Genomic DNA, 27788 nt, shown 5'->3' with positions numbered 1-27788 from the left:
GAGGCAAGTGTTGGGTCAGCTGCGGGAGCACAGGTGAGAGTAATCTAGCTGTGCTCCTGGAAGGGGTGGACCTCAACTCCACTTCCTCTGAGACCTCATTTAAACGCTGACCACCACTGAGGCAGCATCTCTTGGAGACTGCTCCCCAGTTGAGACTGCCTCAGCTTTCTGGTCAAGGCATCAACATTGGTGAGTTTTCCTTTGCTAACAACCTTTGACTATTTACCACCACCTTGGTTAACATCTTTTTATTAGCCACCCTTACAGAGACCATAAGGGTTTTGGCTTCCAAACTCTCAGCAAGCATTTGGATCAGCCAGCTTCCTGCTGGGGAGCCCCCTGCATCACTGCTGCCTCCTTTCGTACTGGACCTGCAGATGCTTCAGAGCTCATTAGCATGGACTTCCTTCCTCCCCTCAGCAGCTGCTCCTGCACTCACCTTCATTCCTGCTCAGATACCGGCCACTTCCAGCACCAGCTGACCTGCAAGACACAGAAAGGAAAGGTGGGAGTCATGCAAACGCACAAGCCCAAGGCTGCATCACCACCACGTATGGCAGCCTCGGGAAGTCAGCTGCAACTACAGCCTTTGTCAGAATGGAAACAGGAATCGTCAGTTAAGTGTGACCTCTGAACTCATTGCCACCATCAGAAACAGGCACTGAAATCGCTCACTTCACTGACTCTGGTTACCTCCAAATTCTTTTACTTTTAGGAAAATGCAGACACGGAATTGAAGGACACTAGAAAAGTGACATCTACTTCCCCGTAGGTGGTTAAACTTGGAAGCAGGACTTGAGCAAGAAAAGTTTCTCAGCTCAGAATCACGGAATTATCAAGATTGGAAAAGACCTAGAAGATCATCTGGTCCAACCATTACCAATACTTCCCGGATAAATCATATTCCATACACCACATCCAAACGTTTCTTGAACACTCCCATGGTCGGTGACTCCACCACCTCCCTGGCAGTGCATTCCAATGCCTGACTACCCTTTCCGAGAAGTAATATTTCCTAATGTCCAGCCTGAATCTTCCCTGGCACAGCTTAAAACCATTCCCTCTAGTTCTATCACTGATTACTCGAGAGAAGAGGCCAAACCCCAGCTCACTACAACCTAACTTCTGGAAGTTACAGAGAGTTATAAGGTCTCTCCTGAGCCTCCTCTTCTACAGGCTGAACAATCCCAACACCTTCAGCTGCTCCTTGGCTTTGTGCTCCAGACCCCTTACTACCTTCGTAGCTGAAGATGTTTCAGAACCGTAAGGTTTTCTTGCATGGAGGGGCCAAAAACTGAGTAGGTCAGACCTCCTTCTCTCCATCATTGCTGTCATGTGGAAGGGTGTCCTTGGAACTGCAGTGACTCATGCATCCTAAGTGCACTCCATTGATGGAAGGACACCGTGCATCATTGCAACTTGCCGGTGGGTTCCTGAGTTGGCAAGGGCTCGATTCGCCTGGAAGAAGTAGACACACAGCAGTTAGTGTAAGCTTTAACTATCCAAAAGGGCAAAGGCTTGGTGCTGCCGGTCAAGCAGGTTTTAAGCAGCTTGCGAGACTCATTAGAGAAAGACAGGAGTCAACCAAAGATGTCAGGCACGGGCTTGAACGCAGGAATACAGAAGGAGGTACAAGCCCACTGAAAGCATGAATTCTACCTGTGTAGCTGACAAGCAGTGTTTTGAAAGCTGGATCTGCACCCTTACCTGCCAGAACCAAGACTTCTAGTTCAGAGGGCTCCCTGGCACTGCTCTGCAGTTGGTTCTCGGCCACAGGGGATGGTTTGCCCAGGCAGAAGCAGGAACGCCAACTGCCAGCTGCTGACTCTGCCCTCTTACTGGGAGAACTCAGTCTGGAGAGAGAAAACAGAGCATGCTGTCAGTCGTGGTGCAGGGTGAGTGATGAGCTGCACCGAGCCCTTGCCTATATTTGCCTGTTCCCGGCACTGCCTGCTTTCTGCTGAAACACAGCATAGAAACACGCTCTGTTTCAAACAGCAGAGGATGCTTCCATTCCTACAGCTCAGCCCTCATGTCCTGCTGGCTACATTCCTCTCAACCATGTCAAGCAAGATGCGGAGCATGTATGTGAGCAAAGGCTCAGCAGCAGGAAAGGACAGGAGCTGGCAGGTGTAACTGCTTTCTGAGGAAACGGTGCTCACAAGTCATCACTGAATGCTCTCTTGTGGGTCAGCTTCGGAGAAGGTAAAAAGTCCTTCACAGAGCGCTCCATGGACAGACTGCTGTGTCTGCTGGGGGACCTGGTTAGGTCTCTGATTCTTACGTTAAAACCTCCTCGGCCTCAGCTCACTGCCATCTTTAATTTCTAGTGCCAGCAAGTCCAACCAACAGCTCTGCTTACAGGAGAAGCACAATTGGTTTCATGTGCGTGGCCCTGAAATCTGGAAAACCCCAATGTTTCCAGGTACAGCCAGCACAGACCAGGATAGACACCAGCGTGGCTCTCTGCATCTCATGAGTGCCTGCCAATCAGGAAGGAAATGCACCTTGTGTGGCTCCACTGAGCCCGTAGGACAACTGTTTTTTAGTTGAGTGCTTGGAGATATAATGGACAAAAAATAAACCAATAGAAATCACCTGAACAATGATGATAGCGGCTGGAAAGGGAATTCCTCTTTCTTTACCTTTCAGATGGAAAATTAATGATTGCGTCGAAGTTCCTCAGTACAGCTGCAGGCCCTTCCTCCACTTGTATCTTGCTGCTCCGTGTTGCAACAGGAGAGCTGCTCTGGCCTCTCCTCTCAGCCTGTGCCTCCTGCACGGTGAGCAGCTTTGTGGATGGAGGAGACACCAACACAGACTTGGGCCCTGCCAGAGAACTGTGCCCTGCAAGGGAAAACCACAGGTAAGACAGAGGATCAGAAAGCAGCAGCACAGCCATCCCAGTTCTGCATTTCTCTCAGACTTGCTTATCTGAGACATTGGAAGAAGAGGACCTCAAAATAACTGTGTGCTCAGATGTATGCTCGTGGCAAAGGACACAGCCACAATTAAGAGCAACTCACTATACTGAAACAGGCAAACAAAAACCCTAGAAAAACTAGGGGGCAGGGATCTCAGAAAGCTTTGCTGCAACATTTCAATCAAGCTTCACCTGCTTGCAAAAAATCTTAACAGCAGTGACCGTTTTCTCCATGTAAGGTTTGGGTTTGGACACACTAAGGATCCAGGAATGGGGCACCATATTCTAACCTAAGCCCAGAAGCCTGCTGTCTCCTCGACAGTAATAGAATTTTCAAAGGTCTTGGCGAAGCCCTGGATTGGATGAAGCTGTCAGATCAAGATCAAGCTAATGGAGGAAGACACTCACCTGCTCACTCTCCCACGGCTGGTGTGGATTTGGAGCAGAAGATGACATCTGCGTGGCTGATGAGGTATTCCACAACATATGACTGTGTCTGCAGCTCCATGCAGGCAGCTTCACCACTGGCGCAGGAAGATTGGCTCTGCTGGGATCTGAAGAAAAGGCAGATCTTACAAGTCATTTCCCCAAGGTCATTTCCCCAAGTCTGAATTTCTGTAGCCAAAAACTGGGCTCTGGAGACTTCCGCAGTGGGCAAACAACGATGCCACTGACAAAATTCTCCTGGATGATCAGGCACACAACAGTCCCAGCTAAACAAGTGAGTAGAAACTGTCATCTAGAAATTGTGCACCTGGGGTTGGAGGAGAGCAGAACTAAGCATCGTGTTGAAATGGAAAAAGAAGTTTACCTTACTATGTGGACATGCAGAGAGAGATGGGGCTCTGCAGCCTGGAGAAGACTCCAAGGAGACCTTAGAGTGGCCTTCCAGTATCTGAAGAGGGCCTACAGGGAAGGCTGGGGAGGGACTTTTTATAAGGGCAGGTAGCAACAGAATGAGGGCAAATGGCTTTAAATGGGAAGAAGGTAGATTTGGATTGGATATTAGGAAGAAATTCTTTACTGTGGGCGTGGTGAGACACTGGAGCAGGTTGCCCAGCAAGGTTGTGAATGCCTCCTCCCTGGAAGCATTCAAAGCCAGGCTGGGTAGGACGTTCCAGCAACCTGGTCTACAGGGAGGTATCCCTGCCTATAGCTTGGGTGTGGGACCACGTCATCTTCAAGGACCCTTCGAATCCAAACCGTTCTATGCTTCTATTTTCATGAGGCTATTTTTGTTCTCTGATTTGTTGTGCTTCCTGAGTAGAATAATCTTGCCCAGAACTTGCCTAGAAGATGTAGATAAACTTGCTGAAGCCTAAGGCCACAGACTGCTGGACTTTAGCCCAGCTGCGAGTAAGGAAGGCCACAGAGCTTACTCTAACTGCAAGAGAAGGAAGTCAGAAAGAGGAAATGGACAGACTCTGCAAGCACTGACAGATCTTACAGTCCTGAAGACTGGAGAAAACAGCCCACCAAGAGATAACAAAAGGATCCCATCCAGAGCAGAAAGATCTCAAACCTCAATAGTACTATTGGTCTACGTGGCTGAGCGAGAGGTTGGGAACGTGCAGCCAAAGGGACAGGATCAAAGGCCTCCCTGAAATCTAGAAAGATTACATCCTTTGCCTTCATACACTGAGTGGGTGGCCTTATCACAGAACAAGATTTGATGACCAAGACTGGTTGCACACATGCTCCCTCACCGATGTTTAGGCCACCAGACTGTTTACCCGGGCAGAGCTTCAGCACACAGAGGCATTTTGACCAGAACCTTGTGCTGAACTCTAAAACTTACCCCCAGGCTTCCTGACTGTGTGGTACTGGCACGTCCTGTTTGGGATGGAAATCTCAAGGAATGTGCTTGCCACGAGCCTTCTTAGACTGAAGCAAGAGATAGGTTGCCACAACTGGTCGTAATTCCACTATAAAACAAGAGGATTTAGATCTCTTCAGAAACATTGTCAGAACAAAGAAAATTTCTGCATGTCTGCCATATTTTCCCCTTGATGTGCAACCTTCACGTCTGATCACATTAGGGTAGTTTCAGGCGTCAGATGATTCTTACAATATGTCTGAGATCAAGAAGAAGACTATTCTCGTTTCTGCTTGAAAGTTAGTGTATTGTACAATTGCTGGAAGTGAAAACTAAAGCTGGTGCCAGAATCTCTCTACTGAAGTGAATGGCAAAGCTCCTACTAATTCAGTTTGTACAGCACTTCAGCTGGACTCCCATTTCTGGGGGCAAGTTTCAGCCCAGCTCCAAGGAGCATCGACATTCAGCTGGATTTTCAGCAGCTTTTTGACTACTATGAGAACCGTGGGTACAATGCTTGACAGACTCAGTGTAGTATAAAAAGCTTGAATTACTTATCAGGCATTAGAAGTCCTTTGAGTTAAGACTGTGAAAATATCACAGTCTTGAACTGAACAACTTTTTCCCCTTGTAGGTCGATTGTTCTCTTTATTCCCTGTACCTAAAGAAAAGTAACAGTGACTCCACAAATGATCTCGCCTAGATAAAACTTACATTTTACATCTAGTCTTACTAAAGTTATATGGAAATCTTAACAATCCTTCAAATGTTACCACTTTCTATTTAATAGAAAGACAACTCAATTGCAAGAGACAACTTTCAGATTCAGGTTAAAGCCAGAGTACTCATCATGTTTTAAATCTCTTCTACAGCTTGGAATGTCATTATTGACATTTATACAGCATCTCTAGCAGCACTCAGTTCAGCTTTTCTCATTTATTCTCTAAAGTTACTGGAATTAATTTATTTCCTGAAGTATTTGTGAACTGTAATTCCCCAAATTTATTTGGTTGTCTTACCTGATGTGTTGATATTTTCCACCTATTAGTGAAACATTTCAAAGCAGTGAGTAAAGCCAGCATGTGACATCTGCTGTTCATCCATAAGTTTCTGTTTTGAGTCTGCCTGGACTTCCAGAGATTCATAAGGATTTCAGCATGGTAAAACCATAACAAAAAGGCTGAGAAAACACAATTAAAGGAGAAAAAAGGAATAAATGTGAACTTCAGAAATGTAGTTATTAGGTAGACTACGATGTTCTGCAGTGGTACCTTACCTCTGAAAGGTGTGAAATATTTCATGTTTGAGAATAAGTGAGTGTTAGAGTCTGTTCATATAGCAAAGTTATTTACTGTAGGAGTGGGCTTAAATACAGAGAATTACTGACATACGTTTATTCCCTCTGATGTTAATGCTGATCTACTCTCTCTTCTCTTGTTGTGAAACACAGAAAGCTGTTACACAGTCTTCATCAAGGTGTCCCAGCTGCAAGAATAAGACCTATACTGAGGAAACAGCTTTCAAGTCATCTCACAGCCCAATCTCACCGTGGTAGTGTTCTGCTGTGCAGCAGTCAATAATTAGCCATGATTTCAGATTCTTTTTTAAATAGTTAGAGTTATGGCTACATATTACAAGGAGTAAACAGAAAGAGTCATCCAACTTCAGCAATTAGTCCCTCCGTGGCAACAGGTCCTGAGTGCTGAATTCAAGTACAAAAGCCTGTCAGCAGATGAGACCTTTTACTAGAGCAGAAGTGACGCTACTATCTCTCCTTGATTCCTAGTTCCATGGCGTGCACAGCATGCTGTGCTGCATGCACAGCACAGCTGTTCTTCAGAGCAACAGTGGCACCCAGTGACCAACAGCAGCCACTGTCTGCAAATACACAGCAACTTCCCAGGATCTGCAGCAACAATCTCCCCACACACTCCACCGCACACAGACACTATGACCCTGATTAGACTCGAGCAGCAGACTTAAAACAAGTCAGAGTTTTAGATTCCAGGATATTTGAGGTTCTATAATGTGTGAAATTCAGTTACACAACAGTGCCGAGGTGCCTGCGTTTCAAGCAACTTTCAGATCACAACCATGTAAAATAAAAACAAATTCAGTGCAGAAATAGCAAGCCTGTAACTTAATGCCCATGAGATTATCAACTTTTATACTGCATTCTGATTAAGTTCTCCGAAAGGAAACACAACTAACTGTTGGATTCTGAAGGCAATCTGTGGGGTCCTACATTAACTCCTGATTCTGGAAGAGGAAATTCTAATAGCAAATGCAGAACTTTGCTCTTCGTAGACATGAGAAGGGCTGGCATTTAGGAACATTCATTTCTGGGAAATCAAATGATGTGTCTCTATTTTTACTACAGATAGTATAGGGAGCAGCCAGTTGAAGAACCAGATACAAAAACTGCAGCCCATTGGCAAGAAAATACTTCTCCTTAAATTCTGTATGCTATCTTGGTATAGAATCAAGCTACAGTGCCACATAGGCCAACCAAGTGTAGAACGAAATCCACAAAATACTGGTAGACAAAGCAGCAAAAACAGGGACAATATTCAGCAGACAGGCCTTTCTACCCACAGCTCAGCATGTTCTGCCATCCGAAAAGCAAGGCCTCTTGTCAAGCTCAGCTATTTCCCTTGTCAGTGTATTCTAGCACCACTGATACCCACGGGTATCCTCCTTTAGAGTGCCATCATATTGTCATCATCAAAAGGGAAAACCCACACAGCAGAGCATACAGCAGTACACCCATGCTCCAAATATCAGCCTGAAAAACAAAAAGACAAGCTTACACACCTGAAGCACCTCAAATGGCTTCCTGACAGACTGGATTGTCTGCCCTTGCCAAAGCCCACATATAGCCCATGAAAAGCTGGCTCTTTATCTCAAGAAAAAAAAAACCTTATCGTCCCAGAGAAAGCATATAACCCTCATTGAATTGTTCTTCCACTAAGCTTAGTGTAGTACTAAAACCAGGATTTGCTGCTGTTCTATTTATGTAGAGGCACAACAAGGTTCAGACACCTCACAGTGCAATTCTCACTTGGACTGTAAAGAAAAAGGAGGCTTGAAAAGCAGTGTGTGGAAAACAAAGAAACAAGAATTAGAACAACAGTGGGGCCATGGCACTTGTAGGAATTGCTCCGCCTTTAACAGCAGAGCGATTCAAGAAGGATGCGGGCATTCCAAACCAGACCAGTTTGGACAGATTAACAACTGCAAGTAGTGGGTTCCAAAATTCCAGACATCTCTCTTAATTTTTAGTACATTATAAATCACAATGCCAGAAGCTGTTTGCATTCCCTGCTGTCTGCTGGGCAGCTTTGCTGGAGATGCTTGGGATGCTTTGCTTTTCCTTGGGAGGTGGGAAGGAGCTTTGGGTTGGAGGCACATCCCGTGCCAGAGCACCCCGATGGCACTGTGGGGCACTGATCTGCAGCAGAGGAAGGGGAGGAGGTCCCAGCACAGCTCTGCACCATGCTCTGCCACACTGGGCAGCTTGTTCCTGGCTCAGCAGTGCCATCAGACAAGAAGCAGGGAAGGAAATCAAGGATGGGGGGTACCATCAAACACAGTCGGTTCATGCCTTTGCAAGACAAACAGACCCAGAGCTTGAGGGTTGTTTCTGCTTTTGTAGCATTCGTGTGCTGTAGCTGAGCAAAAGGTTCTGTTGCTTGAATCTTCTGCAAGAGCCGCCTACCAGTAAATGTCTGCAGGGATGGAGGATGTGACAGAAAGCACTTGTCTCCACGACAGTGTAGTTACACTTGGTCTAGAGAGTGAGAGAGGCAGGCAGCACTGCCTGATGTTGGTCAGGGTGAGCTCCTCCTGCCACAGCGCGATGATGGCAGGGCTGGAGATGATCTGCAGGGACAGCTCACAGGTGGGAGCCAGGAATGGAAACGGTGGGAGGACAGAGGTGTTAGGGAGCAGCCACGGCGTCCAAGAGCATCAAAAGGCCCTGAAAAGCATCACAGAGCCACAGCTGGGAAGCTTGGGGTTTTCATGAGCAGCATCCAGGATGCTAGAGATTATTTGCTGCCATACAGAATGGTAGCAGAGCTCTCGCTGCAGGCATCCCAAAGTCAGGCAAAATGGGAACACACCCAGATCTCAGCTGCATGCACACCACAGACAGAGCGTTGCAAGCTGAGCTGCCTTGATGTTTCTTGCACTCATCCCAATCTCTGCGAATGAAAACTCAAAATGCAGTCAAGGCGCAGATTGAGCACAAGCGTGCCTTTATTCAAAAGGAGAAAGGAGGGTGTGTGAGTCTGGAGGAACGGTGAGACTCATCCTCTGTTGTCTCACGAGAGTGGCTCAGAAGTCGTGCTGTTGCCTGGAGCCTGGGACTCTTGGCCTGATTCTACCTCCCCCTCCAAGATGTTTGGCTTTTCCTCGGTGACGCTGACCTGAGCCTGCATGGTGGTGCTGCTGTCAGGGCACTCGGGCTGCAAGTGGGGTGGGCTGCACTGCAGAGGCATTGAGTCCAGGCTGGTGGCTGAGGTGTCTGACAGGCTCAGGTCAGCAGCTTCAGTAGGGATGGGATGGATGAGGGCTTCAACAATGATGACATTCTTCTCTTGAAAGCTGATGTTATATGGAAGGCTTTCATCCGAACTGCAGCATCCTGTGCTTAGTATCAACTCTTCATTGATGGAAGATTCATCATCATAACATGCCTTGCGTCTTGGGGATACACAAGGGCTTGGGTCACCTAGGAAGGAGTAGATGCACAGCGGTTAGTGTTGAACGTTCGCAAGATGAATCATGAAGGAGGTTCTTGCCATTTGGCTATGTAGTGGTGGTGGGCAGAAGCAAATAGGCTTCTAGCAACAGTGTCACTGTCTGGAAAGTGATCCTCGTGCAGGTCCAGCTCTTGTGTTGACAAGAAACTCATTTGGGAAAGACAGGGGTCAACCAAAGATGTCAGGCATGGGCTTGAACGCCAGAAGGAGGTACAAGCCCACTGAAAGCATGAATTCTACCTGTGTTGCTGACAAGCAGTGTTTTGAAAGCTGGATTTGCATGCTTACCTGCCAGGACCAAGACTTCTGCTTCAGAGGGCTCCCTGGCACTGCTCTGCAGTTGGCGTTTGGCCACAGGGGATGGTTTGCCCAGGCAGAAGCAGGAACGCCAACTGCAAGCTGCTGACTCTGCCCTCTTACTGGGAGAACTCATTCTGCAGAGAAAACAGAGCATGCTGTCAGTCGTGGTGCAGGGTGAGGGAAGAGCTGCACCGAGCCCTTGCCTATAATTTCCTGCTCCCGGCATTGCCTGCTTTCTGCTGAAACACAGCTTAGAAACGCGCTCTGTTTCAAACAGCAGAGGATGCCTCCATTCCTACAGCTCAGCCCTCAAGTCCTGTTGGCTAAATACCTCTCAACGATGTCAAGCAACGACATGGATCCGGAGAGTGTCGGAGGCTCCGGCTGCTTCTCTCTCCTGGGCCGGGCCTTCACCAGAGAACGAAGGCGGGTGATGAGCTTGCCCCGTTTCTTTGACACTGCACAACAAAACAAAGAAACCAGTTCATTTCAGGCCTGGCTTGGTTGGACGAGGCTGAGTGCATGGGAAGAACGTTCCCAACAAGGACACGCAAGAACGAATTTTCCCCATCCCTGGAGGTGCCTAAGGAGCTTAATGCAGTCCTCTTGCTAAGCTTGCTCAACTTGGGCATTAACGAAACCCCTGAAAGCCATGTTCTGACCCCATTTTACTAACCCGTGCTGTCAAATGTAACATATGTACCTGGCTCTGGCAAGGAATTGAGGATGGAATCGGGAAGTTTTCCCCTGATGAGCTCCACGCAGTCACCAGGGAAAAAACCAACCTGTAATAAGAACAAAAAGACAGATGGGCATTAGCCCAAGCCCATAGCCAAAGGGAAGGTCCTCTGACACCGACACAGGGCAACTGTTTGCGTCCAGAAGCCATCCTGTGCAGGCAGAGCAGCTCCAACCGGAGATTCCCGACTCTACTGAAGCTGTGCTCTCTAGTCAAAAACGTGTGCCTACCTCAAAGCCACGTTTCCCTCTCCACCAGGGGCTCATCTCCTTTGGTGGCATACTAATGATGCACACCAGATCTCCAACCTGCAAGAGATTGAAACGTCAATCCCAGCTTCAGCACACCTCAAACGACTGCCTTTTTCTACGACACAAAATATCAGGGAGTATTCCTGAGGTGTTCACACCCTATACTACTCTCTGTGCACAACAGCATGGAATGCCTGTAACTCCTTACCTCCAGAGAGAGCTCGTCCCGCCCCTGGGCGACGTGGCTCTTGATAACATGGGCCGCCGCAATCGCTGGTACGTTTATAGATGACATATCACGCACCAGCTGCGGCTCCCGCATGTTATCAGCCTGCAAAACAGAGCACAGGCCGTGGTCAGGAGCTGAGGACAAACCAGGAGGATTTCAAGGTGAGGAGCACATCTGCAGAGAAAGCTGCAGCAAATGTGCTCCGTCCTTATCAGGAGCACTTCAGAAGGAGCTGCACATCTCATCACAGTTGTTTCCCTTCCTGGCGTGCATTGCCAGGCCATGCAAAGATGCATCTCTCTCTACCCAGACTAATCAGCAATGGCACTGGCGCAGACAGCTGGCCAGGCCCTTTTTGGCCCATTCTTTCCTGCAAGAGAGTACATCTGCAGCTCCTTCTAATGGCTCAACACAGGGAACAAAGACAAGCCAGAGCTTCATACTGTACCTCCGTCGCCGCCACCTCAGGCTCACGGCTGATCTCACTGCACGCAGCACACATCACAGCAAGTGTGAACACTAACTAACAACACTAATTAACAACACTAACTAACAACACTAACTAACAACACTAACAACACTAACTAACAACACTAACTAACAACACTAACTAACAACACTAACTAACAACACTAACAACACTAACAAACAACACTAACTAACAACACTAACTAACAACACTAACTAACAACACTAACTAACAACACTAACTAACTAACAAAACTAACTAACTAACAAAACTAACTAACTAACGGCACAAAAGGCACAAGAACAACAAGACAACCAACCACTCCGACCACTAGCTCACCCACAAAGGAACACAGAACGCACCGCTCCTCCCCTCATTCCAGACGCTTATGACATCACCAACGGCCAACAGCCTGGTCCACCATGACCCCCCACAAGGCGGGGAGCCAAGACCACGTGGTCACATCTGATTCCAACACGGCACCACAACATTCCAGGACTCAGTGTGGGCTTGGAATTCTATCCTGGTGTGGCAGCGCAATGGGAGGTGTTAGGGCACAGCTGAAGAGCTGACAGACAACGGACGTTTCCAAAGGAGGGTGCCAGATTAACTCTCAGCATTCTCTTGCGGGGCTCTTAGGGATGCTTCAAACCCATTTTCACTGCCTAGCTCATTTCTAGAAAGTCCAGTTGAGAAATGCTCACTTTGTCTGGGGAACGCCTCTATGCATCATGAATGAAAAATAAAATAAAATGGGCACGCGACCCTATGAAACTTACCTCTCTGCTCTTGTTGTCAGCCAGACACCTCAGATGAGCATGACGTGTCCCTGCTCCTGAATGAAGATCCACCCAAGTCTGTGTTCCTCTCTGCTCCATCTCTGGGTCTAAAAGAAACACAGACAGAGATGATTACAAGATCCTTTGTGCAGACGAAAGACAAGGGTGCACACGAATTTTGCTTAGCAAGAAATACTACATTCCCAATGGTAGTACTTGAATCCTCCTTTGGGGCTGGAGCTCAACAGGTCAACACATCAGAAATAACACAAAGTGCATCTGGAAGACGTGTCTCAAAGCCCAGAAAATCCAACACGGGAGGGGGCTGGACAGTGGACCACAAGTGTCCATTTCCATTGCAGCTCCCTGTAGAGAACAGCACCAATCAGCAGGCGTGAATCAATTCATTCACAAGCTGCACAATGACTCTGTTCTTTACATGATAAAGAAACACACAGAGATTCCTGACCAAAAAGTTGGGAGTTAATAACGACCAAAGAGGTTCCTGTTCCTACACCTCATCCTCTCACCCCAACTCCTGGGTGATGCCCACAGGCTTCAAGTCAGCTCTCAAATCCATTGAACTCCAGTCACAGAACTCCATCAAAAAGGATGTCACACATGTGACACTTACATACATTTTGCATCAGAAACAGTGACGCCAGCAGGAGCAGAGAGGTGACTGTCCCCCTGTACTCAGCACTGGTGAGGCCACAACTCGAATTCTGTGTCCAGTTTGTGGCCCCTCACTGAGAAAAAGACACTGAGGCATTGGAACGTGTTCAAAGAAGGGCAACAAAGCTGGTGAGGGGTCTGGAGCACAATGGGGCCACATGAGGAGAGGCTGCAGGAGATGGGAATGTCCAGCCTGGAGAAGAGGTGGCTCAGGGGAAACCTCATTGCTCTCTATAACTTTCTGAAGGGAGGTTGCAGTAAGCTGGGGGTCGGCCTCTTCTCTCGTGTCATTACTGATAGAACTAGAGGGAATGGTTTCAAGCTGCGGCAGGAGAGGTTCAGGCTGGACATTAGGAAATATTACTTCTCAGAAAGGGTGGCCAGGCACTGGAATGGACTGCCCAGGGAGGTGGTGGAGTCACCCACCCTGGGGGTGTTCAAGGAACGTCTGCAGAAATCCCTGCTGAAATCCTGACCTCTGCCACAGGTGGCTGAGTGACACAAAAGCTGTGTCCTTGGTTCCCGGCCTTACCTTCACATGCTGTTCATCTTGCTCTGCAGCTCCTGCTCTGAATAGTCTTCTTATATTCCCATGTGATGTACCCTGAAATACATCATTTAGTGAGTCTGAACAAAACATAAGACATTAGCTGGAACTGTGAAGAAATGTTTTTTGCACTTTACTTGGAGGATGTTACATGCTATACCTTCTTTTCTCAATTGTAACACATGATTTTTTATAAAAAGAAACATAGCAAGTCAGCTCTTCAGTGTGCACATTGATGAAACTTGGTGAAATACAACTTTAGAAAAAGGTAATTTGAAAATTTAAATATTCTTATCAGAATCTCTGCTATTAGTTACCGTTCCAATGTTCTGATTTGATGATGATTCTCTCAGAGCTGTTTTGTCACTCGCCACCTCAAATGCACTTCAAGTGCTTTAGGAGCATCACTGGAATTTTGAATAAACTCGATATATTTTAGGAAAGCTGCTACAGATGCACGACTGCAGTACTTTGGAAAAATATAATCTTGATTGAACGCTGAACAGTGTTATTTAATTATAATCCAGGTAATTAAATTAATTAAACCAAGGGAATCACCTCCCAGTCAATCAGCTCCCAGCACGGAAATCGCTTCCCTGCCAAGCAGATGCAACCAACACAAGCTGCTACATCACTCTAGGGCCCCACTGAGTCTTCCCAAGGGGTCTTCAAAGGCTTCCCTGTTGACTTCTGGGAACCTGGAAACACTCACATGGAAGCCAGTGCCCCCTAATGTGCCCCAGAGGTTTCTCAGGGCCCTGCAATTAGCTCTACAGACATCCAGACATGCCCCAGAGCAAGTATGTGTGCTGTAGGGAGCCCAAGAGACATTCCAGAGTATGCTAGTACTCCTCAGTGCGCTCAAGGGTTCTTCACCTGTCGCTAAATATGCCCTACTGGACTTTGTTTTCTCTTCTGGAGCTTAGTTCTCAGCTTTGCTTTCTCATGCCATTTATCATTCAGTTTAGAGATTATTTTAACTAAAATATTTTAATCCACCATATTTTCTGAAAACTAAGAATTGATCCCGCTCAAGGAAACAGAAGAGAAAAACATCACCCACAGGCTGCAGATATTTACCTCGACTTCTCTACATGCCATCCCCAGTGTGCTTTTCAACTCACCTTGCACAGTGACCCTGGCTTTTGTTTCAGAGTCCTCTGTCTCACAGGTGTACTCCCCGCTGTCCTTGGCGGTAGAGTCATGGATGATCAGAATGGCCCCAGTTCCCTCCTGCTGCAAGTCGTACTTCTGGCTTTTTCTGATTGCTTTGCCATCCTTGTACCACCTGATGTTCACATCTGGTTTCGACAGCTCACGGCTCAGGCTGATGTCCTGCCCTGCTGCTGCTGTCTTTTCCTCCAGCTGTTTTGTTACCTCAGTAGGTTTTTCTGAAAGAAAACATGCTTTTTGAGTAACATACACTTAGGGTAGGATGCCTCTCTCAAAATACACGCATCTACATGCTGGAGATAAGTTAGAGAGGCACTTGCAACAGAGGCCATCCTACAGCCAGCAGTAATCTGTAAAGTACAGACAATAGAATTCCAGGCACCCTTAATTCTCTCTTAAATCTACCCCATTGAGGATGATGAACCATGTCTGAAAACTGCCTCTTCCTTCTCTCCACTCATCACACTGGGAGCCTCAGATGATGCTCTCAGATGCACATGTTCTAGATAGGAATTTGTTGTACAGCTAGATGATGTGAAGGCCATCCCTTCAGCTTATACTTAGAGGATATTTGCTCCCACAGTTCCCTCAACAGATCATTCCTGATTTACTGTTAATGGAACAAGCTGGAGTGAGATGCCCATTTCCAACACTACCCCAGTGCTTTGGGTAGTTCTCACATTTGTGTAAAATGTTGCCACCTTTTACTTATTTTTAAGAGAAATTCTCAGTGCTTCAAGGTTCAAGTAGAAGGTTGCTATTCACATTAACCATATTATGAGTTAGCTCTCACAACAATCTTATCAGAAGACAGTTGAAGGAATCAGACCCCAGAATCTCTCCCATCTCGTTACCTTTCACAGACAGAGAGGCTTTGGAGGTTAGACCATGGGCAGTAAAAATGACTTCCCCAGCGTCAGTAGGAGTCACACTTTTGATAAGGAGAGTCTATTTCCAACCCACGTCAGAAGCTTTAAATCGCCCACCACTTTCCACTCTGCTTCCATTCAGTGTCCACTTGAACTCATCAATGCTTTCATCGGACAGAATGCATTCAAAATTACAGTCTTCTCCCTCCTGGATTTCAGTGCTTTACAGCTGTTTGGTAATGCCAATATTCAGCTCTGGAAGATAAGAGATGGGTTAGTATGAGGTTTATATGGAGAAAAGGCATTTGTGACTGATGTGAGTAGCAGTACTGGTAACTCAGGATTTGCAGATCATGGCTGCGTTCCTTACTGATGTATTCTCTAAGACATTCTCCTCTCAGAATTACCAGAAAGCTATAAAAAAAAGAGACGTGAATCTCTTGGTTTGCTCTGGAAGAACTACAAGGAGAGCAGCTCAGTCCATGGAGCAGAATGAAGATTCAATGAGCCACAGGGGGAAAAACCTAACAGAGAGGACAACTCTAGGATGCTGCGTGAGAAAAAGGGTTTTGCCTATGACAAGAAATTAACTGTTTCTATTAGCTAATTTGTTACCATCCTACCCCCACTGGTGTTCAAACCATTTCTCCATTTTAGGAATGTTTAGAAAGCAAACATTTCCAGGTCATTCTTGACGTGTTTGGTGATTTTCATGGCAAAATGAGATACATTTACATCAATAGCAATGGGAATTTTCCAGACATCACTGCGCTAAATTGCAGTAATACAGTTCTATTGTAGAAACTATTAAGGCTCGTGGGGGAATAGGTGTAAGACATAGTGACCACACTGAATGTGCTTTCAGCACTCCTTTACTTTCCACAGTACTTACCCTGAACGCCGACCTCTGACTTGGCAACATCAGTGCCAATATCACAGGTATAGAAACCTGCATCTGACTTCTCGAGGTCATGGATAAGGGGACATAGGGTCTTCCCAGACTGTAGCAGCTCATACTTGTTGCCAGAAGTGAGCACAACACTGACCTTTTTCCACACTGGTTTGACCTTCTCTTTAGAGACTTTGCATTCCAATTTAATCACACCCCGCTCCTCATCAAAAACATCATCCAAGGACTTCATGAAGACAGCAGGCTTCTCTGCTATTAAACAGGCAAAACACAACAATGTGATACAGAAGTTGAGACATTTCCAGTTGCTTTCAGATTTTTAAAGAGGGATCAATAAATCTTTACCAGTACTGACGACACCAATATAGAACCTAAAGCGGTTTCATGTCTGTTGACTGAATGCGCTTTATGGAATTCTGAACTAATCAGTAGGAGAATACAGGGAACAGGAGGGACAGCCTGCATTGCCATGGGTGGGACTGATATCATATGAAGTAATTGGGATGCAGCTCTTCTAAAGCTGGAGAGCTGGCATTGCCCTCACATGGAGCAGAGCTCATACAGCAGGCCACAGGATTAAGAGGATAAGCTGCTGAACACTTTTGATTTTCCTGTTTTATTGACTCCTTTTATCTATCTTCTATTTCACACATCAGAGGTTTACACTGGGGAAAAAACATCCACCAAATGCAAAAGAAAGGAGAAAGAGGAAATCCTTCAAACTCTGAGCGCACTGAGTAAAAGAGTTTAACTGCTGGGGAGAGCAGATTAGAATCACAGTATCCTTAGAACTGGAAGAGACCCTTAAAGGCCATCTAGCCCAGCTCCCCAGCAATAAACAGGGACATTCACAGCTAGATCGGGTTGTTCACAGCCTGGTCATTAGTCATTCCAGAGGCAAAACACACACTCTGAATGATCTCTCCCTGCAGTCATAAATCCTTGCAGACAACAGCATTGACACTGCATGCTACTGAAGCAGTAAAAGAAATTGCTCTTGTAAGTCTCCTTGTGTTAAGTAAAATGATGGTAAAAAGCAATGGAATGCTTTGGCAGGACACCAAAACCATCCTCCTTCGTTGATATCTGCTGCAATGGAACCTTCCACTGGAAGAAAGCCCCTGATGACTTGTCACCCCAGAGAGGTGAGCTTCAAAAGCAGGATTGCTGCACAATAGAATGAACTGGAGCTCCTTAGCATCTCTTACATCCAGGAGGGGAGTGATCAGACCCACCTATCACCTTCAGGCGCGCGCTTTCTGACACCTTGTCTGACTTCACTGTCACTGGGCCAGCATCCTCAGGCTTAACCTGCTTCATTGTCAGTGTGCAGCAATTGCCAACGTTCTTGATGTCATTGTAATTGTTGGTGTAAAGGAGGTTGCCATTCAGGAACCATTCCACGTCCTCGACATCATGGGACAGCTCGCAGGAGAAGACAGCAGAGCTCTCTTCTTCAATTTCCACATCCTGCAGCTGCTTCGTTACTTCTACATTGTGGGCTGTGGGGAAACAAGGTGAACTGTTACCACTGTTATTGTAAATCATACTGGGATGTGGTAGAATGGTTGGACTAGATGATCTTTGTGTAATCATCTATGTGAAGATTATACATTAATAAAGTTAGCAGGAGAGAATGTCAGAAATCAACCTCAAGAAGAGAAATCGGAGGTGAAATAGGACATGGAAGAGGCCACCCTCCCTGCTCATACCTTCAGCTGTCAGCGTGGCCTCATTCCCTGCAATTCCTGCCTTGCACTTGTACACACCAGCTCAGCTTCAACTTCAGAATCTTGAGCTCTGCTGAATGCTTATCCCTCTTGATCTTGTATTTCTCAGAGGGCTCAATGGGTGTGTGGCCCTTGAACCATTTCATAACCTTTGGAGAAGGCTTGAAGTCACAGGACAGGATGACAGAATGACATTCCAAAGCTGTCTTGTCCTCCAACTTCCTGGTGATTTGTATATGGGAATCTGCAAAGCAGGGGTGGAAGAGAAGAAAGGATGAGGACAATTGGAAGAATAGGAAAGTCTCTTGCGTCTGTTCCATTCCAATTAATGTCATGTTCACAATGGTTCTTTGAACCACTCTAAAGATAAAACAAATGATTGCCTATAGGGAATGCAACTGACTACATTTCTATAAAGTAATACTGTATATTATCTACCAAATGCAAGCTCCAGCTCTTGTTCTGTGCTTTTTAAATTACTCCCAGTTGAGGCTTTTATTCAATTAAGAGTGAGTTGAAAATATAACAAGTACTTTAGGATGTGAATGGAGACTCTTACGCTGGGGACAACAGCAGATAAAAAGCCTGGAAGTTTCTTTCAGATGAAATCAATGACAAACTGCATCAAATTTAGGTGCTACCAAACTTAAACTTGTCTAGTTCAGAAATACAATTAATTTCACCTGATTTGACTTCTTTGGTATAGCCAAGGACAAAACCTCAGCTCTGTAGATCTGAATAGTAAGCACATCACAACTATTCAAACAGATCTTTTACTGAGATGCAGCTGTCTCATTTGGTGTCCAACGACTTTGAACTGGAAATGGAGCAGACCCTCCAGACACACACACAATATTTCAAAGACTCCAGTGAAGGAAGCCTGTACGTTAATTAATTCTTCATCTTCATGATGTAAACCAAGCCTGGATATGTTACCTCTGACGAGCAGATTGGCTGTGGATTTGGATTTGCCAATTGAGAACTGAATGGTGCCTGTCATATCAGTGGTGGTTTTCGGTATGGTCAGCCGGTGGATGGTACCTTCTTGCGGAATAATAAAGTTTCTACCAGCCTGTAAGACTTCCCACGTAGATACTACTTGGGAGGTTTCACAGAAGGAATGGATATCTCGCATTCAAATTTGGCTTCTTCAGGCTCAGTCACATCCTCATCACACAACTCCTATACTAGACTAATGGATTGCTCTTTAAGAAGGGTGGAACAAGAGAAAGCAGAGATTTAGAAGGAATGTAAAAAACCCTTACATTATCACCCTACTTACTCACGTCAGCATTACTGCACATGAACACTACACCTATCAGCTCAAAATGCCTTAAAACATCATTAAAAAATAATAGAAAGAAAGGAATGTTGTTAAGAAGTCAGACAATAAGACTGACAACCTGAAGAGAGCCCAGATCTTTTGATTCTTACTCCAACATCCAAATCAAACCATGACCTTCCCATCCCGATATCAAACTCCTCGCATTACGAAATGGAATAGAGGTTCAATGAAACACAGACATTGATAATTACTTTGGTTAAATACAGCAACTTAGCTCTGAACAACAAGTTTTCTCCAGCCAGTTCCCTATCCTGCAACTGGTCCATCCATCAAAACCATTTCTCTCCACTTTGGTGACCAGGATGTCATGCAGGACGGGATCAAATGCTCTGCACAAGTCCAAGTAGATGATGTCAGTAGCTCTCCCATTATCCACTGATGCTGTTACTCCACCATGAAAGACCACCAAGTTTGTCAGCCATGGCTTGACCTTGATGAAGCCATATTGGTTACCACCAATCACCTCATCTTTATTTTCCAAACTATGCCAAGGAGAACTAGACAGAACTCTACAATGTCGTGTCACTACAAACCTGTCTGAACCATTGGCTTCTCTGCATGCTCATCACTAGTCTCTCCTTAGCTTGTGTGCCCACAATGTATGGGGAATGTCAGCCACAAATCTTACCTAGGGGACATCATTGCTTCAAAATCCCTTGAACATCACACAATCCCTTTTAACTCTCCAGGTCTGCACTTATTTATGTCAGAATCAGACCGTTTTTCTGTGCTACTATTTCCCTTTCCTTCTGAAGGGTCTGGATACAACTTGGATTAACCTCAGGAGCAGAGTTCCTGTATTGAATCATAGAATCATAGAATTACCCATGTTGGAAAAGACCTTGAAGATCATCAAGTCGAACTGCAGCTCCCGTAGCTGCACACTCCCGTAGCTGGGAGACCACAGAACAAGTGGTTCTGTGAGCAAAAGCGAAACCACTGCCTAATCCAACTCCTCCAATCTCTGCGCTCTGCCAGGAGGGACATGTACAAATAGGGTGGCAGATACACACAGGAGATAAATATTTCCACTTCCCTCAGCCAACACTGCTCTGAATTTCTATGGGACATGCAGTTGGATGAAAAGGCATTTGACAAAGAAGGAAATGAATGAGTTTAATCTGCTGTGTCATTCTCTCGGTAGCCAGAATAACTAACCCTCGCCAGTGTTAGTTCAAAGAATAGGCAGATTTTATCTCCTGACATGAGCAGTAATTCAAAGAAGCTGGTATATGATCCAGTATCCTGCATATTCACTGCAGGCAGGCAAAGACATTATGAGATAAGGGAGATCTACACATCACTTGTTATGAACACCTCATAAAGATAAAACCACACACAATGGGAGAGTTTATGAAGAGGACTACTCTTGGACTGCTTTCCAAGAGGGATCAATTAGTAACTCCCTTCGCTCATTTTTCACACTACTCTACAGTGTCCTCCTGAGCCCCCTTACTCCTGTTGCCAACTGCTGTTGCAGGGAATCCTGAGGAACCAAGGATTCATAGTTGTTCCATCAGTAGTCCTTGGTCAGCTCTCCCTCCCTGCCCCTTCTGTTTTGATCCCACTAACCAAATTTCAGTTAGTCTGAAAAGAGGATGGAAACCTCCGCAGCAATTAGTTTCTAAATATCTTGCAATGGGCAGCTTGTAGGAGCCCCATCTCAATGCTCACAGCACAGGAGGCAGGACTGCTTAGTCCATGCACTAGTGCATTTACCAGCACAGATGTAAGCCCAGATCTATGCACACCAAATACAGGCTCTCAGTTTGCACAAGGAGGCATCCATGGAGCTGAAGTATTAGGCAGATATTGTGGTGGGGCAGCAGTTATTGAGACGCCAGACAAAAAGGACACAGATAAGGTGGCAACTCAGCTTTACCATTATGACTGCTGATGGAACATCTAATTTCACTGCTCAAAAGAGAACTTCCATATAACTGGAAAGGATGAAATTCACAGGGGAAACCACACACAGACACACACAAAAGCAATACAAAGGAGATGAAGGATGGTTCACATACTGGTGATTCACTCTGAGATGCAAGCAAATGAAAGAGTATCCCCAACCATTTGCCTCCCCAAATGCTAAATATATAAACTCGTTGCTGTGATAGCTCCACCAGACGTGAGCAATACATTGTAAAACCTTATGGGGTCAATCAGTTTAAATTCATAAATTCATTACACCACCAAAAACAGACCAGTGTGACCAGGCTGGTTCATTTCAGCTCTTCAAACCTGTTGATGAAAATGTCTGAGAGCTGACATGCTTACCAGCCAAAGCTAAAAACTGTAAATCAAATGTAATAGGCTGGCTTTGCCTACTGTATAGAAATGATGCCTGAAAAAAAGAAAAGAGAAAAAAAAAAAAAAAAAAAAAAAAAAAAGAACCTAAACCAGAGCAAATGGAATGGCTGCATAAAACAGCCAGTACTGAAACAGCAACCCAAACTGGTTGCAGTCTGAGAGAGAAAATGAGAGTTCACCAAAGTCATGGGACAGGACAGATGTTCATGTTCATGCTAACACTGAACCCAAGTGGCCACATGAGGACAGCATCTAGTAGGAAATCCTTTCAGACGTCCCTTGGGAAGGTGGCATCTACCAGGGCACAGCAGACCCGTGTGTTCAGTAACCAGTCTGATGCTTCAGAGCCTGCTGATGAGCTACAAACTGGGGTTTAACCAGTGCAACACATGGAGGGAAAATCTGCCTTGAGCATAAAGAAGAAAGAGAAAGGTATCCACAATGACTAACCAAGAAATGCCCAAACTGCCATGAAGCATTTCTTCCTGTGGTGCAAAACACCACAAGAGGATTTATTTGCTCTTTCAGTTAAACATACCATGTACCTTTAGGGTAGCTGATGTCTTTTCTTCAGCTGCTTGGCACGTGGATGTTCCCTGATCTTCATATTCACACTTGTGAAAAATGAGGCTTCTCTTATTTCCCTGGGAAGTAACACCCACTTTTTTACTTTGATGGAGCTCCTTCCCATCCTACAAGGGAAAATATCAAGTCACATCTCCATGAGTCCTTCCATCTCTGCACTGAGCAAAGGCAGCCTTCAGATCTATGCTTAATTCATCCACTCCCCCAGAATTAATGGAACTGTGCTTACTGGAACATATGCTGAAGCTTAAGCACAGTGCAGTGTTTTCAACATGTAGGAACAGCTATAGAACATGCAGAAATTCTGGCTGACATATGAGAGCTTAAGGCACTGCTGAGGACTGTTAACAAGCCCGTTTGGACATCACCTTGAATAAATGACGTTATCCCCAAGTAAGGGAAGGAACAGCTGAGCACCGCGGAGGTACACAAAGTGCCAGAGCAAATTCTCACACTGTCACGTGCAAAGAAAACTGAGATTTCACCCTAAAACCCAGTTCACAACAAGGCTGCAAAATCCTGGCTGAGAATTTCTATGTTAGATTTGAAGGTCAAGACTGTACTCCAGCCAACAATATTTTGTGCAGCAAGACCTCAGGAGTTCACAAGAAACCCAAAACAGCTTGATAAATGAACTCAGGACAGAATAACAAAGATTGCTGATCTGGGCAAGTAAAAGAGCATAAAGAAAAGAGAGCAGTGCAAAAGCTATCAAGCAAAAGCTCAGACTTGCATCCCTTGGAAGTGAAATTAAAGGCTCTCATTCATTTCCAGACAAGTCAGAAATGAAAATACCACTACATGCCATACCTTGAACCACTTGACGTCCACTTGGGCCTGGACAGCTCACACTCAAATGTGACCTTGTCCTTCTGAGTGATGCTCATGTCTGCCAATGGTTTGCTGATTTTCACAGGCAATTCTGAGAAGGAGAAAGAAGGATGTGGATTTAGTTGGGAATGAGGTCTCTAGGAGCATCTGGCATAAGGAATAATGAAAGGCAGTGCCTACTCTCCATGCTCACTAGAACTTGTCATTAACAACAAAAAAACCTATTGTTTTGAGCACATTATCATTACTTGTACTAGGGACAATCATGTTACAACAATCCTCTTGATATTGGAGGGATACCCTGGTGGCAATGGCCCAGTGCATAACATTCTTATATGCATTATTGACATAATTGCGAATAGAATATTGGCATAACTGCCAATAGAATTGATAAGTGCACATTTTGGGACACAGAAGCAGAATTTTGTGACAACTCTCAGCCCGGAATATGTTGATGAAGAAGATGTCCTAACAGTGCATGCCAGTGATTTGACAAACCCTGCTCAGTATGACACAGTTCGTCTTCAATTTTTGGTATCTCTGATTCCCAGTTGGCTCTTAGGCAAAAATAAATAAATAAATAAAAATGCACCCAAACAACCTAGTCCTCCCTCATCTCACCCTTCCCATCCAGTTGCTGCCTCACAGAAGGGGTAAAATAAAAACTCTCTTGTACTAGCAGAGAGATTTGCTATGGAGTAACTTAAGTAAGGATGGGAGACTGAAGGTGTTGGGGAAGACATCCAGGCTTTAGCTACGGGGCATGCATGCAGAATCACAAAACAAAGGCCAGTCAGAGAAATCACAGCTTCGTGAGAATTAATGGGGTTGTTTCTACATGCCCACCCTATCTGCCAGTGTAAACCCTTCCAGTGAAAAAAAGGAAAGCTACATATAGGTGGGGAGAATTGTTGGTGAAATTATTTGTGATATTTTTTGCTAATAATATGCTCAAAATCCTGGAGCAAGACTTCAAGTTAAGCAACTCAGTCTGTGTAAGTAGACTTACAGAAGGGAACCATAAAGCTTATGGAAGGGAACTTTCAAGCTAATCCACAGCTAAAACAGAGTAGAGACGAATTGCAGGAGCTTGTTTACTTACTTTGCACAAGTGTGAGCTTTAACCACTGCTGAGCTCCTAGTACAAAAGTCTGAACCAACAAATTTCACCACCATGGGAGCTGATGGAGGAGAAGAAACCACTTAGGAGCACATGAAAGATGTGTCCCTAAGTGTAGGAGCTCCTTTATGTATGAGCACCTTCAAAGAGCCAAAAGAGTCCATGATTTTATTGGAAGCATCAGATTTTATGACCCGCAGGAAGTGATCACCATAACTCACACTCACATCTCCTGCCTGTAGAGGAGATCCTCTTTGCATCTACAAAGATGCAAGAAGAAAAGAGGCAAAGAAGGGGTAAAAAAATTCCCATCTTACATTTGGGATGCTTAATTCCAGACTTGAAGGCTGATTTGCCCACTTAACTGCTGTGCTCTTCAGAAGCAGTTGTTCCACAGCTATTTAGAGAGAAAGACAAGTTTTGTACTAGTTGTTAACACAGAGAACAGCATAAACACACAAATGAACTCAGCTTTGCAGTGTTGTAATGGCTGATGAGGGAAGCCAAGGATCCTTCCGCACTGTCAGCCTTCATTTCCAGAGACATACCTTTGGGGGTGATGGTAATGCTGCTCTTGTCATCTCTGGACTCACAGAAGTACTCTCCCTCATCCTCAGCCCGGATCCCTGTTATTGTCAGGGTTCTTCTGACCCCTTCCTCATCAATCTGGAAACGTTTGCTGGGTTTGATCTCAACTGCATTCCTGCGCCACACCACCTTCCCTTTGGCATGGCTCACTTCACAGCTTAAAGTGACACTGCCTCCAATCTCAGCATTAACAGCTTCGAGCTTCTTGGTGAACTTCACTGGGATTTCTAAGAAGCAGAGGAAAGAAAAGAACTATGAGAATGCACAAGTTAACAAACGTGTTCTACAAAACCAAATAAAAAACCCCATGAACAGACACACTTGGGGATCGTGGCAGGCTGAAAGAAACCCAGAAGAGAGAAATCTGGAGATATTATCAGCATGGAATTATATTATCATTCTATTTCTGCAATGTAAGAACAGTGCTTTAAAGAGGCTTAAAGACTACCTTCCAGTGTCTCTAATCTTCTACCTAATGAGATGTGTGGTGGTTTTTTGCTGCTATTGTCGGTTGGTTGGGACTGTCTCCTATTGCTGCTTTGATTGTTCTGTTTTTTAACCTCAGAGTCTAATTTGCCTGACTACCATTAAAAATCTGTACAGATGGAAGAACCCCAGCAGCCACATTTGTATTTCATGTCACTGGAGACACAGCCAATGGAATCAGAGATCTGGGAATGTGACACATTCAACCTGTCGACATGACCTGCTAGCAACCACTCCCATGCAGTCACAGCCAAAGGGAGCTGGTGGGGTGCATGCCAGCTGCAGATTTCTCCAGTGTAGGTGTCTGAAGGGACACAAACCCCATTCTACATCCTCCTCATCAGCTCTGACATGCTTAGCAGAGTCAGGAAGAGCTGAGGCTCTGAACACACCCTACCAACTACTTTAGGAAGAGATAGAAACTGGGTGATGACAGTGAAGAGCACACACTAGAAAAGAACCCACCATAGTCCCTGAGCTCTCAAGTGGGCAGCAGAGGACAAACTTGGATCTCTGGAGGCAAGAAGGTCTTTTCTGGTCTATGCTGGGGTTGCTACTGCAGCTGCAACAGCAATTCAAGCGTCAAGCTTTTAAGAACAGCTGTTAAGAGAGACCAATCTTCTTCACTTCATCCTCCCATAAGAAAAGAGCAGCTGTAAAGAAGGACACAACATGCGGGCTTCTATCTGCTCACCTTTCACTTCTACTTCCAATTCCTGCTTGTCATTCTTTGTCTTATGCGTATGGCAAGCATACACAGCAGTGTCTGTGCTCTCTGCCAGGATCACCGTCAGAGTCCTGGATGCCCCATCACTCTTGATCTCATACTTCTTGCTCGTCTTGATTTCCTTTCCATCTTTGTACCACTTCACTGCAGCAGATTCAGGTGTTACTGAGATAGTCAGAGTGATGCTTTCATGCTCTTGAACAACGAGTGTCTCCTTCTGGACAAATTCCTTTTCAAATTTAGCCTCTGGTTCTGAGAAAGACATTGAAACAGGAAAATTAGTAACTTCTCAAATCCTTAAAGTCAGCAGTTTTCAGTTTCTATGCCTCACAATTCTATAACAGCTCATCCATCATCTGTTACAACATAAAGAATATGGCTAATAGAATCTTTTGCTGAGCGGGAAGGAAGAAAATGATCCAACAAGAAATCCAGAGCTTCTGCTTAGAAGAGAAGCAAAGGCATGGAAATTAAAATAGATATTTTATCTGCTTGTACCATTTTACTTCAGTTGGATCCTGTGCTACTTCACAGCTGAGGGAGGCACTTGATGCCAGGGCAGCACTCACCTCTTTCTGCACCTTCTCCTGGTTTATAAACACAGGTTTTGGCTCTGAGGGAAGAAAAGAAAAAGTATTGACTGAGGGACTGAAATGAGACCATCTTGCAGGTTTTATGTACAGGTTGGAAAAGGTTTAGGTTACCACTTGTGCCCAAACTAATAGCCTTCACTAGAGAATATCAGCTCTTCTGTTAAAACAAAGTGTCAAATCTAGGCAAGAAAGAACCTAGGAGCTGAAGAAACCAAGAGGGTCCAAATACGCCTAGTATTTGAAATGTAGGAGAACAGATAAACCCTAAATAAATGGGCTCCCACTTCTATTAAATGGTTTGCCCTACAAAAGGCTATAGAAGTGCAGAATATTTCTGACGCACTTACATCATGGACTTCTCTAGTGCTAGCCAGCTTCTAACAGCAGCCCAATTTTGAAGAAGCTTCCTATGCTTGTCTGGGTCCCAGGAAAGATCCCAGGGTCCTGATGTTGATACCAAGACAGAGGCTCCAAGGATGAATGCAGGACTAGTAGGTGTGAGGGGGACTGACATTGCCTTTTATTTGCAGTGGAGACATGGAAGACCACTCCTTCAGATCATTCGTGCAAGCATATTCAGGCATACCCAGCTCAGGTGACCGGGAAGGCTCCTGCTCCCCAGCAGTCATGGCAAACCCTTCCAGGACCTGTCCCCTATCTCCTCCCTCCTCGCTGTCACTCTGTGAAGCCTTCTGCTGCCATCCCTTTCCCTTCCTTCATGACTTTCTCCTCTGCATGCTGTCTGAATTCTGAGTGGCAGCAGCTGCCCAGGAGGGTAAGTTCAGCTCAAGTTGCTGTGCTGCTGACCGTTGCAGTACGTGCAATCCCAGGATTCACACCACAGCTCTACCACCAGCACTGCAGTCCACTGAAGGCCAGGGAGCAGGGCAGCAAGCCAATGCAAGAATGCAGTTGACACACTCTACATTTGATCTCCCTGCTTGTATTGACTGTAGAAGCATCATTCTCTCCGCCCATCTTCAACAGCCCCTGTTTTGACTGATGGTTTTCAGGGGAGGTTCAAGTT

The 27788-nt window shown here is 45.4% G+C and overlaps 3 protein-coding genes and 2 long non-coding RNA genes across 6 annotated transcripts; all 5 read right to left on the bottom strand.

Annotated features, from left to right (window-relative positions):
- Positions 1-1723: 1723 nt before the first annotated feature.
- LOC146753477 (uncharacterized) lies at positions 1724-6394 on the bottom strand. The gene is made up of 5 exons (XR_014940008.1): positions 5759-6394; positions 4722-4848; positions 3332-3477; positions 2599-2847; positions 1724-1853 (listed from the first exon to the last, which is right to left on the bottom strand). It is a non-coding gene; the product is annotated as an uncharacterized LOC146753477 (long non-coding RNA).
- Positions 6395-8981: 2587 nt separating this feature from the next.
- LOC146753476 (uncharacterized) lies at positions 8982-11391 on the bottom strand. Its single transcript, XM_085530553.1, has 6 exons — positions 11004-11391; positions 10775-10852; positions 10509-10590; positions 10137-10263; positions 9794-9939; positions 8982-9474 (listed from the first exon to the last, which is right to left on the bottom strand). The coding sequence occupies exons 1-6, from the start codon at positions 11115-11117 to the stop codon at positions 9065-9067; spliced, it is 957 nt and encodes a 318-aa protein (XP_085386679.1). The 5' UTR covers positions 11118-11391; the 3' UTR covers positions 8982-9064.
- Positions 11392-16175: 4784 nt separating this feature from the next.
- On the bottom strand, positions 16176-17994 carry LOC146753475 (immunoglobulin superfamily member 22-like). Its single transcript, XM_085529371.1, has 2 exons — positions 17682-17994; positions 16176-16698 (listed from the first exon to the last, which is right to left on the bottom strand). The coding sequence occupies exons 1-2, from the start codon at positions 17992-17994 to the stop codon at positions 16409-16411; spliced, it is 603 nt and encodes a 200-aa protein (XP_085385497.1). The 3' UTR covers positions 16176-16408.
- A 170-nt stretch (positions 17995-18164) lies between these two features.
- Positions 18165-23498, bottom strand: LOC146753474 (uncharacterized). Its single transcript, XR_014940011.1, has 3 exons — positions 23227-23498; positions 22377-22523; positions 18165-18420 (listed from the first exon to the last, which is right to left on the bottom strand). It is a non-coding gene; the product is annotated as an uncharacterized LOC146753474 (long non-coding RNA).
- A 1099-nt stretch (positions 23499-24597) lies between these two features.
- Positions 24598-27247, bottom strand: LOC146753473 (obscurin-like protein 1). Of its 2 annotated transcripts, XM_085530557.1 has the most exons (4): positions 26738-27247; positions 26136-26420; positions 24916-25182; positions 24598-24764 (listed from the first exon to the last, which is right to left on the bottom strand). In XM_085530557.1, exons 1-4 carry the CDS (start codon positions 26829-26831, stop codon positions 24628-24630), a joined length of 783 nt encoding a protein of 260 aa, XP_085386683.1. In that variant the 5' UTR covers positions 26832-27247; the 3' UTR covers positions 24598-24627. The 2 variants fall into 2 exon arrangements, 1 of the variants encoding a protein (XP_085386683.1); XR_014939998.1 differs by lacking the exons at positions 24598-24764; positions 26136-26420; positions 26738-27247 and adding an exon at positions 25907-25989 and having other exon boundaries at positions 25094-25182.
- Positions 27248-27788: the final 541 nt, after the last annotated feature.

The sequence above is a fragment of the Coturnix japonica genome, chromosome Z (genome assembly GCF_054131305.1).
Source record: "Coturnix japonica strain WE chromosome Z, WE-NBRP24, whole genome shotgun sequence".
NCBI lineage: Eukaryota > Metazoa > Chordata > Aves > Galliformes > Phasianidae > Coturnix > Coturnix japonica.
This window is presented reverse-complemented; position numbering and strand designations above follow the sequence as displayed.